This window comes from Lontra canadensis, unplaced genomic scaffold (assembly GCF_010015895.1).
Source record: "Lontra canadensis isolate GAN:19392208 unplaced genomic scaffold, GSC_riverotter_1.0 scaffold89, whole genome shotgun sequence".
Classification (NCBI taxonomy): Eukaryota; Metazoa; Chordata; class Mammalia; order Carnivora; family Mustelidae; genus Lontra; species Lontra canadensis.
This window is the reverse complement of record NW_022631083.1, coordinates 4,191,817-4,205,061: the sequence shown is the minus strand read 5'-3', so window position 1 is coordinate 4,205,061 and position 13,245 is coordinate 4,191,817. Positions and strand designations below refer to the sequence as shown.

The 13,245-nt window shown below is 46.5% G+C and overlaps 1 protein-coding gene across 1 annotated transcript in view; it reads right to left on the bottom strand.

Annotated features, from left to right (window-relative positions):
• Positions 1–2,207, bottom strand: part of CHSY1 (chondroitin sulfate synthase 1) — a 70,815-nt gene extending 68,608 nt beyond the window's left edge. The window contains exon 1 of the mRNA XM_032835991.1: positions 1,842–2,207. Coding sequence (XP_032691882.1) covers positions 1,842–2,167 — 326 coding nt within the window. The 5' untranslated portion in view covers positions 2,168–2,207. The remainder of the gene's footprint in view (positions 1–1,841) is intronic.
• Between the last annotated feature and the right edge of the window lie 11,038 nt (positions 2,208–13,245).

The window sequence follows — 13,245 nt, the reverse complement described above, 5'->3', positions numbered from 1 at the left end:
TCCAGTTTGCGTTACATTTTCTGAGTACTGCTGGTGTACCAGGACCCCTACTGGTTTGTCTATACTGACTCTGAATCCATGAAAATATATCTGTTTGGTGGGCAATATAGTATTTGTCCAACTACTTTGATAATCGTCTCCAGAGTTGCAAGTTCACAGGGCTTGTCACCCAATGGCAGTCATGTGGGCTTACATTTCAAAACCATTTTCTGAACAATTTATACAGCCCATCCCTGATTTCAGATGTAGCCATTTCTCTTGGCAAAAAGAACCATCTGCATAAAATTCCAGGTAATTCATGGGAGATCTGGGAGTAAATCCTCACCTCGGGATTTCTAAATCACTAACACAGTCTAATTTTATACTAAGTGACTACATTCTAAGGTTTTTCAGGCACTCAGTATCCTTCCCGGCAGAACCTAGGCTCTGGACTTAAATAATCCTCACAGAAAGATGCAGGAATGGGGAGTCAATGCACTGAGAGTGCTGACATTCTCCATTGCTCTTTTGTCTTCTTTTTCAATCTTGTACTTCTTTCCTTAGAGGAAAAAAGATCCATATCTGCTTTTCCCTTCATATCTAATGCCTGCACATTTAGACTAGGACTAAATTTAAAAGCGAAAGTTTCAAAGGTATTGGTTATAAATTAAGAACCAATAGCAACTGGGTGGCTCAGTGGGTTAAAGCCTCTGCCTTCAGCTCAGGTCATGATCTCAGGGTCCTGGGATCAAGCCCTGCATCCGGCTCTCTGCTCAATGGGGAGCCTGCTTCCTCCTCTCTCTCTCTGCCTGCCTCTCTGCCTACTTGTGATCTCTGTCAAATAAATAAATAAAATCTTAAAAAAAAAAAAAGAAAAGAAAAGAAAAAAAGAACCAACAGCAACCAGCTTGGCCTTGCTCAGCACTGACGGCTCTAAAAGTTCCTTCTCGGAGGACCCCCCTGCGTTGGTTTGTTCTGTGGCTGGATGAATCCCAAATCTTCTCCACATGGAGAACATTTCTGTACTTCACACATACAAGGTTCCATTAAATCCCTTTACTGGATCCACACCCTTCTCCTACCTCAAATCCACTCCAACACAAATCTGCCATTCCAAAATCATCGCCCATCTAAAGGTTACTTTGGTTAATCCCTCTGTTAATCCTGAACATGATTCCAGTCACTTTTATGACTCATATGGCCAACGAGGACCCAGATACTGGATAACACACACACATCCCTAAACGGAGATAGTTAAGCCCGAATCTACCATGGGCCAAGAACTACTTTTCCCAAGGTTCTCTTTCCATTAACTCAACAGACTGGTGGGATCGAGTGTGTAGCAGGCAGCCCCTTGATATCTACAAGTATGCTAAGGAAGGGCTCTAACCACATTAACTTACCTCCCCTCTCGCTCTGCAAGAGCAAAGGTACCTATTTCAAAGAATCAAACGATAACCATCACTGCCACTACTATCACAGATACTGTGTGCTAAGAGCTTTCCCAAAACCTTTCGAGGGAGGTATGTTCAGTCAGACCTATTTAACAAAGAAGGCGGCTTGGACGTAGAAAGCTGAAGTGCCTTACACAAAGTCAGCTGAGGACCACACCCACGGGAGCCAACCTGGTCCACCTGACCCCAAAGCCCATACTCCCGGGCGTCGCATTCACCATCCCACCTCTGACCTCTGCTTCCAATGTCGGACATCCATAGCCCAAGGGGCACCCCGATCCCACAGGAACCCCGGGAGCTTGGGATCTGGAAAGCAGGAAGAGACTCAAGCCAAGGGAGTACCGGCAGGGCCGCCCACCGGGATGCTGAATACAGGAGTCGGAGTCCAGGCAGCAAGGACTCACTCACCTGTAGGCGGCCACGGCGCGGGTCTGCAGGTATTTCTGGGCGGTCATGACTCCCACGAAGAGAAAGTTCCTGTCGCGCGGGCCGCCATCCGAGGCCGGGCCGTGAGGCCAGAACTGCGCCCCGCGCGCATCGCCGCGCGCCCCGCCGGCCTGGGAAGCCGCCGCCGCCGCCTGCCCTGGCCGGCAGCCCTCGGGGCTGGCTCGGCGCCGCGGGCCCGCTCGTTTCAGCTCAGAGGCGCGGGGCAGGACGAGCCGCGAGGCCAGCACGAAGCCCAGAACGAGCCCGAGCAGCACGCTGAGCCAGGCGCGCCGGCCGCGCGCGGCCATGCCCGTGCCGCTCTGCCCGCCGGGCCGCCGCCGCCGCAGGCTCCGCGCGCCCTCAGCCCGCCGCCCCCGCCCGCGGAGGCCAGCCCGCCCTAGCGCCGCGAGGCCCGGCCCGGGCAGCGCCGCGGCCGCCGCGGGCCCGCCGCGCCCATCGTGGCCCCCGAGCCGCCCGTAGGCCCCACGCCGCCGCTTTGTTCCTCACGCCCACCCCCACCGCCGCGGCCTGCGCCTTTAAGAGGGGACCATGCCCAGCGCGCGCCGGTGGCGGCTCGAGCGCGACGCGGCGGCGGCTCTTCCCGCTCGCGCGCGAGGGCGCGGGGCCAGCGCGACGGCGACGGCTGTGGCAGCGGAGTCCGCACCCCGGTCCCGCCCCGCCCGCGTCTCTCAGTTGGCTCGGCTCCGCTAGCGCTGCGCCCGCCCCCGTCCTCTTCGTGGCCGGCGCCGCCGCTGCAGCTGCACATCCTCCGGCTTAGCTCGCCATTGCAACAGGAGCCCCTCACGTCACGCACGGCGCGTTATGAAGGGGCCCCAGCGGCGGCGGAGCCTGGCCCCTCTCGGGATCCGTCCGCGCCGCCGGATTGGCGCAAAAGTGAATGGGGGGCGGTTCACGTGGACAAAGTTTGACAAAAAAAAAAAAAAAAAGCCTCCCTGCGCGCGCGGCCCCCGCCCCGCTCCGCCCCGCCCGCACGGTCTGCGGCTCGGCGGCGGGGGCGGAGGGGGCGTGGGGCCGGGCTGGGCGCGGGCCCGGACCGCGGCGCCCTGCAGCCCGTTATCCGCCCAGCGACCACGCCCCCGCCGGTCCGCGCTCGGACTCCTGGCGGCGGCGCCCAGCACCGGCCCCAGGGTGTCCCCTCCCGGGGACCGTGCCCGCCAGGCGGCTCCATCCTGAGAGACGCACTGCCAGCGCGAAGCTGAAGAGGGGTCTTTGAAGAAGAGGCTTCTTGGTCCCCGAACTCGGCACGAAGCGCTCGTGCCTTCTCTGAAACTGTCCTCAGATAAACCCCGCTCCCCACGCCCTGCCCTTCAGCCAGGCGGACCTGACCGTCTACCTTGTCCGCGTCTTCCCGATTCACACTGTACCTTTGTCCCCGCCGTTCTGTGGGCAGGAGCGAGCGCATATAGGAGCCGTTTGAGACATGCATGCTTGGAGAGTGAACCGTGAATCCACTTACCTGTTCCCTGCCCCTAGTTTCTAAGTTTAAAAAAAAAAAAAAAAAGCCATATTTAATGTCCAAGCTCCTAACAGTGCTAGCATTTAATGGATGTTGGAGAAATGGTAGGTGATGTTAATCCTGTGGATGGTAAACACTACTTTTATTTACATTCTTTGTGGGCAGATAGTCGGTTAGTATCCCAAACCTACCTGAATCTTTTGTCAATATTTTTACACAGTTCATCCATAAAAATGCCGTGGATTTCTAAGGTTTTGAATAACGGATTCTCTAGGATGGAGTTTAAATTTTATACATTTCCTCTGTAGGGGGTGGTGGGGAGGGAACTCAGCTAAAGCTACAAAAGCTGAGAAAGTGTCCATACAACAAATGTTTGTATAGAGCAAATATTAGTCTTGTTACCTAGTCGCCAATACGTTGGGGTTTTCTAATGAAACTCCTGGAGAGCAAAGTGTTTTTCCTGGGCCTGAGAGGTCCCCTTCATTTCCCCCAAATGAACCCAGGAATTAGGGACAGAAAGTAAGCATGCTTGGGGTAATCCTTTGGATCTTTCCTCGTTGTTAATATGACCAAATGTTTGAAATATTACACAGCTGAACGTGGTAAGTTGTGGGAGATACAGACACAATCTCTGCAATTGAATGGCGGTCACTGTTGTTTTATTCCTTGGATATTACCACATTCTTTGGCACTTATTATTTATGTCAAAAATAGTTCATTACCCACCTTCCCCACAGACTCCCTCCCTAAGAGGTGATCCACATCTAAAAATAAAATACTCTTTATGCAGTGAACACAGGACTCCAGCAGTAGTCTTGGGAAAAATACAGAACATATAACCATGAATTATAGGCTCGAAAACCATCCAAAGGGGTTTCCAGTAAGACCATAAGCCACAAATGCCAAGTAGTCACCAGATGCCCCAAATTCAGCAACAGCCCCATAATTCACAATGATTTCCATAAAGCAGGAATCTGGCAAGACACAGATGTTCAATCTAGTGACATACTGAATGAGTTCAATATTTTCTAACCTGCTTTAAACGTCTCTATATGTCCTCTTCTAGACAAATCTGATGAAAAGTACATAAACATGTGATGGAACTTAACGTTGTGAGGATGTGGAATGTTTTGTCCTCCTCGATTCCTTGGTTCCTACTTGTCCCTGTGCCCCTAGATCAATATCGTCACCTGCCTCATCTGGGGTCTCAATGGAAGTGTCTCCTTCATGATTTAGAAGACTCCCTGTTCTCCATAAAGCCTGGCCCTGAAGGTAGAGCAGCCTGGACCAGGAAAATAGGACACAGGTGAATTCCTTCAAGGAAAAGCAGAGGAATGCCAGTCCAGGAGATGGTGGGAGGGAGGAGCCAAGGTCCTATAGAAGTCAGCCAGGGGCCCCAGGAGCCTCCATACTGGGTCAGGGGCCACTTGCCTCCATACTGGGTCAGGGGACACCTCCATACTGGGGACAGAGAGGGGAAACAGCAGCTGAATTGCTGAGGCAATTTTCCCGGGGAAGCTTCTAAAGGTGTCCTACCCATCAAGGGCCCCCTTTGAGGCCTGAATCAGGAGGCAGAGCCGTCCTGGGTGGGGACTTCATAGCCCGAGGCCAATGTCTAGAACCAAGGACTTCAGGGACAGCCAGAGACCCAAAGGGCCAAAGAGGGTTGGTAAGTCCAGTATGGAAGCCTGCCTGTTAGATACCAGCCCTGTCAGTCCCTGCACCACCATTACCGGCAAGGATCCAGGGAGATGGGGTTTCATAGGCGTTTTGCCTCAGTAAACTGAGGGAAGAACTATTTCTCAATTTCACAGCACCAGGAGCCCTCTTAAGTTAAGGGACTCATTGACCATTTTTCTCATTTAAAAAAGGGGTAGTAGGGTGCCTGGGTTGCTAAGATGGTTAAGCGTCTGCCTTCAGCTCAGGTCATGATCTCCAGGTTCTGGAATTGAGCCTCACGTCGGGCTCCCAGCTCAGCGGGGGGACTGCTTCTCCCTCTGCCTCTCCCCCTGCTTGCGAGCTCGCTCTCTCTCTCTCTCTCCCTCTCTCTGTGCATCTGTTATCTTCCAAATGAATAGATAAAACCTAAAAAAAAAAAGAAGTAATGGTGGGGCACACGGGTGGCTAAGACAGTTTAACATCGACCTTCTGCTCAGGTCACCATCTCAGGTTCCTGAGACCAAGCCTTGGGAAGGGGGTTCCCTGCTCAGTCGGGAGTCTGCTTCTCCCTCTGCTCCTCCCCCTACTGGTGCTTGCGTGCTCTCTCTCTCTCTCTCTCTCAAATAAATAAATAAAATATTTAAAAAGAAAAAAAGGGGGGCAGTGTTAACCACAATCAGAAAAACTTGTAAGGGAAATCCCAAACTAGAGAGTTATTGAAGGATGAAGTCTCCTCACTGCATACACCCCACCTGAGATGGGGGCCGGGGCTGGGTCAAGTACAAAGTGGGCGTTCCCGTCTTCTTTCTGCATGAGGAAGTCCCATCGGGACACACTGTGTCCCCCACTCAGGGTCTCAGTGTTCTGGTGTCCCAACGGGTCTTTCCACGGATCTCGTTTTAAAAGTTCCTTCTCAGTGATTCTCGACTGACATTTAGAAATTTGCTCAAAAAAAAACACCACATGATCTAACTTCCTGTCTGCTTTCATGCAGTGTGATTCTCTATGTCATGTAATTAAAATTCATCTCCACCTACGTTCCTGAACACTTTCTCACAAATTGGAACTCTGTCTCCACACGCGTTACTTTTTTTCTGTTGCTAATACATTGAACGCCTGTAACAGGTATAACATTTCATATAATTTGCAGCAATTTCTTGGAAACCCTTGGTAAATACCTCAATTGTCCATTGGCAGCAAGCCTTGAGCAACTGACAGAGTTCCATGTAAGGGCTTCTTTAAAGACGCAGCCCCTGGACTCCTGCCGCAGACGGGGGGCCCTGCAAAAAAGGGTGGTAATCATTAAAACCTTTAGAAATACCTCTTTTGAGAAGGAGCAAATGCAGGAGAGAGAGTTGTAATAATCCGTCTTTTCAGAAGTTCTGTTCAGTGCCTGCAAAGAAGAAAATCTATAATGACCATTTTACTAAGATTGCCACTTAACCTCTATTAACCCAATAAAACTTAGCTTTATTATTAATGCCACTATTAAACGGGTATTTAAGGTCCTCATTAGCTAATTACTTTGCTCAATATTTCCTTCTGTTTGCAGCATTTCCAGGCAGACGCAGGAAAGGGCAAGTGACTGTGGCTTATGTTCTGGCTTCCAGATGGGAGTGGATCCGATACTGGTCATGCTAGAATGTTCTTCATACTTCTTTGGTCTGCTTATCAGCTTTGCCCATTCTTTCTGTCAGATACTGAGGCATTATGTGTGTGTTTGAGAGACAGAAGAAATTCAGCATGGCTCTGGGTGCTGGCCGGATGGGATGTAATCTTACCAACTAGAAAACATTGGCTGACGCCGGCACAGGCCACTATTGAGAAACCGCCTGAATGTTCTCTGGGAGATAACCTCCCCACAGAGGCTGGGGAGAGTTTGCTTCTAGGCTAACACTTAATCCCTGAATAGCAGAGAAGTTTGCCTTTCCCATCCATTGCCGAGAAATGCCATTTATCTTCAGAGCGGTGCCAGAGTTTCCACAGCTGGAAAGTTTGCACAAAGACAAAGCTTCCATTCCACCGGAGGGAGGGAGTGTCGTGCCCCCACCCACCACCAGAACCCAGTCACTGGTCAGCTAGCCAGCGGCATCACCACCTGAGGACCGCATACAGCGGTCAGGCCTGGGCGCCTTGCGGAAATGTTCCATCCACATGCAGTTTGGACTCTCTCTGTTTTACTCACGGCCTAATGAAGCATAAAATTGCTTGGGAAATAAAATATTCAAGCTGCAGGAGAAGGTTTGAGCTCTGAACAGAGGCAGCAGAAATTCAGATCCACAAACACATGAAGGGCAAAGCAAGAATGGGAAAACATCCACCTGCTCAAATGACCCCATGCCATTGACCTTGCACACACCCTGGGGTCATGCTAGGGTGCCCACGCCAGGGTCATAAACATTCCCATCCCCCATCTGAGTTAGAAGGATGATTATCCAGACCTGGTATTAAGGTCTCTACAGGAGTTCGAAATAAAAATGGTACAAGATGCACTCTGTTGGAGAGTCTGGAGAAAGATGCATTCTGACAGTCTGGGCGCAAAGTCATGCCCACTTAGCGATTTGGTCAAAACAGCAAGTTATGAGTGTATTGAGTTTTGACCCAGCAATGCCACTTCTGGGAATTTGTCCTCCCGCCATACAGGTACAAAATGACCCTTGTACATAGTTATTCTCTCCCGCAGTGTTTGTGGCACTAAAATATGAGACCTAAGTGTCTGTTTCATTTCGTGGGGAATGGACAAAGAAACAACAACCCAGAGAATGAAATCATCTGCCGATGTAGAACAGAGCAAGGAAGCACTCCTCCCCCCCACCCAAGAGGGGAGGGGGACAGAACAAAGAGCAGACAGAATAGGAATTCTGGTAGGGTTTTCATAACAAAACACCTGAAGGAGGCACAAGAAATAAGAGAATAAAACCTCCAGGTTTGGGGAGTACCTGGATGGCTCAGTCCACTGAGTGTCCAACTCTTGATTTTGGCTCAGGTCATGCTCCCTGGGTCTTGAGATCAAACCCTGTGTTGGCAGGGAATCAGCTTGAGTTTCTCTCCCTCTGTATCCCTCTGCCCCACTCACATGCTTACTCTCTTCCTCCCTTAAATAAATAAATAAATAAATAAATAAATAAATAAATCTTTTTTAAAAATTAAAAAACAAAACAGAACAAAAAAACCCTCCAGGTGTGGGGCTTGGTGGTTGAAAGGAAAATGGGAGTGAGATTTCCCAGCGGGGACTTAAATATTCATCTGTTTTTTTGGTTGCATGATTGTATGATCTCTCAAACCCTCCAAGGAAAGGTACCAATTTCCCACCAGTTGAAACCCGTAGATGATATTAGCAGAGCACTGATGACCAAAGACCATGGGTTCTCTCTGACACCTGATTTGGTGCAACCACCCTTGTTTAATGGAAGTGGGACCAGGCACCCAGAGAGATGGAAACCAGGTTAGCCCTGTGGGGGCCGCCACCAGCCTATTAACCAATACCCCAGCCCAGAATGTCTCAGATTCTAGGCAAGAATACCCCAAGTTTCATCTCTCACCCCTTAAGGATCAGTTAAAATGGAAATTTCAGAGAGCTAACCAAAATTTTACTAGGCAGCTTTCCCTAACATCACTACTAGTGTTCTACCAGCATGGAAAAGTCATTAAGAGCCTACTCAAACCATCAAAATGCCTATACTTCTTTCAGAATCTATTTCTCCACTTTATTTTTTTAATCCTAGTTCCATCTTGTACTTTATTCCTGGTTCTTCCATAATCTCAGGGCTTCATGCCTTTCCTTTGTGTGTGTGTACCTTTAAGCATTCAAAAGAAAGAATCAATCTTTCCAAATTATCTTAGACTAACGCAGTCTTAAACACAACAAAGGGGTCGGGCATTATCAGAACATTGTGACAATGGCGCCCTCTTGTGGTGTGTGGCTATTCCTGGTACGTGCAGATCTGTAATCTTGGTTCCAAAGAGAATAGTCAGATTTTTTATTTTATGGTTACTAATAACCTGTTTCTAATGACCTGACTTTACCAGAATCTTCCAAGGCGATACCCCGGTCTTGTATTTGTGGTCAACCATTTGGTGAAACTGTGACATGAGAGGAGTTGAGCTAAAGGGCCAGTTAGGATCGACCCCTTGCATCCTGAAGCTGAATGAGAAACGGGAAGTGTGACTGGTGACTGTTGTTTTAACGAGCTCCCCCATGAGATTTTATTACTCAGAGAGTTTTGAGAGCCAGGGATCTCTGCTTTCATGTGGGAAATGGGTCGATTTCACCCACCATGATAATGACGTGCAATGTAAACAGATTGCACGTGGTAGTAGATGCTAAGGGAGGAGCTTTCTCCTGCATCTGCCTGGGATCACAGCTGCAGAGGAATTCATACTGGAGAAGCTCATCTGCTGGCCCTTGAAGTCGATGTTGGAGTTCCAAACCTCGTCTTCACAATTCTCCTCCAAACACCACCTTTAACACATTTGCACTCGTATGAACTGTGGGCGATGTGGTCATCTGCACGTTTGCCTTTGTTGTGTCCCCCGCAAGAAAGGCCCCCCACCCACACCTGAACTCAGAGGGCAGTCTGAAAACGTGCCCTCCCGCCTGGCAAGTGGAGGAGGAGACTCAAAGCTAGCATGCTTTATTATCACAAGCTAGAAGTGGTCTTTTTAAATATCATTTGTTTCCATCATGACAAGTGTACTCTAGAATCCCCATTTCCTATTTTCCTCATCCCCCTACCCACCTCCCTTCTGGGAACCTCGGGAGACATACCTAGAAAAATCTTGCTACAGCCAGTGTCGGAGAGATTGCTGCCTGAGCTCTCTTCTAGGATTTTTATGGTTTCAGGTCTCACATCATTTCAGGTCTTGAACCCATTTTGAGTTCATTTTTGTATGTGGTGTGAAAAAGTGGTCCAGTTTCATTCCTTTGCACGTAACTGATCAGTTTTCCCAACACCATTTTTGAAGAGACTGTCTTTTCCCCCGTTAGCTATTCCTCCTTTGTCAAAGATTAACTCATGTAATTGCGGGTTTATTTCTGGGTTCCGTGTTCTATTCTATAGATCCATGTGTCTATTTTTATACCAGTACCATACTGTTTTAATTACTACCACTGTGCAATATAACTTGAAATCTGGAGTTGTGATACCTCCACTTTTATTTTTCTTTTTCAAGATGGTTTTGACTATTCAAGGTCTTCTGTGATTCCATACAGATTTTAGGACTGTTCATTCTAGTTCTCTGAAAAATGCTGCTGGTATTTTGATAGGGATTGCATTAAATTTGTAGAGTGCTTTGGGTTGTATGGACATTTTAACAATATTTCTTCTTCCAATCCACGAGCCTCGAATGTCTTCACATTTCTTTATGTCATCTTGAGTTTCTTTTATCAGTGGTCTATAGTTCTCAGAGGACAGGTCTTTCACCTCTTTGGTTAAGTTTATTTCTAGATCCTTTATTGGTTCTGGTGCAACAGTAAATGGGATTTTCTTAATTTTCACTTTCTGGTGCTTCATTATTAGTGTATAGGAATGCAACAGATTTCTGCTCATTGAGTCTGTATCCTGCAAATTTACTGAATTCGTTTATTAGTTTTAATAGTGTTTTGGTAGAGTCTTTAGGGTTTTCTATATATATTATTATATCATCTGCGAATAGTGAGTGTTTTGCTTCTTCTTTACCAATTCAGATGCTTTCCATTTCTTTATGTTGTCTGACTGCTGTGGCTAGGACTTCCAGTACTATGTTGAATAGAAGTGGCGAGAGTGGACATCACTGTCTTGTTCCTGGTATTAGGGGAAAGGCTCTCAGTTTTTCACCATTGACTATGATGTTAGGGGTGGGTTTGTCATATATGCCCTTTATTATGTTGAAGTATGTTTCCTCTAAACCTACTTTGTTGACGGTTTTTATCATGAATGGATGTTGTACTTTGTCAAATGCTTTTTCTGTATCTATGGACATGATCGTAGGGTGTTCTCTTTTTTTTTAATTTTATTTATTTATTTGACAGAGAGAGACAACGAGAGAGGGAACACAAACAAGAGGAAGCAAGAAAGGGAGAAGCAGACCTCCCACCAAGGATGGAACCTGACACAGGGTGGCTGCAAGGACTCCAGGATCATGAGCTGAGCCAAAGGCAGACGCCTAAGGACTGAGCCACCCAGCAAGCCCGATCATATGGTTTTTATCCTTTCTCTTCTTGATGTGATGTATCACACTGATCATTTTGTGAATGTTAAACCACCCTGCTTCTGGGAATAAATCCCACTTGACAATGGTGTGTGACTTTTTTTTAATATATTGTTGAATTTGGTTTCCTAGATAGCTTGTTGAGGATTTTTGAATTTTGATTCATGAGAGATACTGGTCTGTAGTTCTCTTTCTTTGTGTGTCCTTATCTGGTTTTCGAATCAGGGTGATGCTGGCCTCATAGAATGAACTTGGAAGTTTTCCTTCCTCTTGTAATCTTCGGAATAGTTTGAGAAAAATGGGTAGTAACTCTTCTTAAAATGTTTGGTAGAATGTCCCTGTGAAGCCACCTGGTCCTTGACTTTTGTCTGTTGGGAGTTTTTAATTACTGTCGCAATTCCTTTACTGGTGATTGGTCTGCTCAGATTTTCTATTTCTACTTGTTTTTGTAGTTTACATATTTCTAGGAATTTGCCCATTTCTTCTGAGTTGTCCAATTTGTTGGCATGTGGGTTTTCCAATATTCTGTTACAATTGTTTGTGTTTCTGTGGTGTTGGTTGTTTTCTCCTCTTTCATTAGTAATTTTGTTTATTTGTGTCCTCTCTCATTTTTTAAAATGATTCTTGCTAGAGGTTTATCAATTTTGTTTATTTTTTTTTTCAAAGAACCAGCTCCAGGCTTCATTGATCTATTCTATTGTTTTTTTAATTCCCATATCATTTGTTTCTGCTCTCATCTCTATTATTTCCTTCCTTTTCCTGGGTTTGGATTTTGTTCTTCTTTTTCTAGCTTCTTTAGCTGTAAGTTCATGTTGTTTCATTGAGATCTTTCTTGCCTTTTTGAGGTAAGCCCTGTGTTCCTATAAACTTCCCTTTTGGAACTCCTTTTGCTGCATCCCAAAGATTCTGGAGCATTTCGTTTTCATTTTCGTTTGTTTCCATATAAGTTTTTATTTCTTCTTTGATTTCCTGGCTAACCTGTTCATTCATCATTTAGTGCTGTGTTATTTAACCTCCATGTATTTGTGGTCTTTCCAGGTTTTTTTTTTCTGGTAGTTGATTTCTAGTTTCATTGCGTTGTGGTCAGAAAAGATGCATGGCATGACTTCGATGTTTTTGAATTTGTTGGGACTTGTTCTGTGGCCTAACATGTGATCTATTCTGGAAAATGTTCAATGTCCTCTTGAAAAGAATGTGTACTCTGTTGTTTTAGCATGGAATGTTCTGAATATGTCTGTTAAATCTCTGGTCCAGTGTGTCATTCAAAGCCACTGTTACCTTGTTTTCTGTTTGGGTGATCTGTCCATCAATAGAAGGGGGGGCAGTTGTTGATGTCCCCTACTGTTGTTATATTACTACCAATTATTTCTTTTATGTTTATCATTAATTGTTTTATGTATTTGGGTACTCCATGTTAGGTGCATAAATATTTACAATTATTAAATCTTCCTGTTGGACTGTCCCCTTTACTATTATGTAGTGTCCTTCTTTGTTTCTTGTGACAGTCTTTGTTTTAAAGTCTATTTTGTCCAATATAAGGACTGCTACCCTTTCTTTGGCATCCATTTGCATAATCAGTGTTTCTCCATCCCCTCACGTTCAATCTGTAGGTGTCTTTTGGCCTGAAATAAGTGATTTGTAGGCTAGAAACAGTCTTAAGTTTCAACTAGCCCTGCTGCCAGACAGAATAGTTCAATCATTTCTGTGAAGCTGGAAATATTGGGGAGGGACACCTGGGTGGCTCAGTCAGTTAGACGTCTGCTTTTGGCTCAGGGTTCTGGGATCGGGCCCCACATCGGGCTCTCTGCTCAGCGGGGAGCCTGATTCTCCCTCTCCTTCTGCCTCTCCCCTTGCTTGTGCTCACTTTCTCTCTCTGACAAATAAATAAATAAAATCTTAAAAGAAAAGGAAAATAATGAGGAAACTCTACTGACCTAGTATAATTTGTTTTCTTTTCTACATGTTCTGGGTTTCCTGACATTTTCCAATAAATGTTATTTCATTAAATAAGAAAAAAAAATCTATGCCATTGCAAAATCCGTTCTATTTCTAAATTTTATT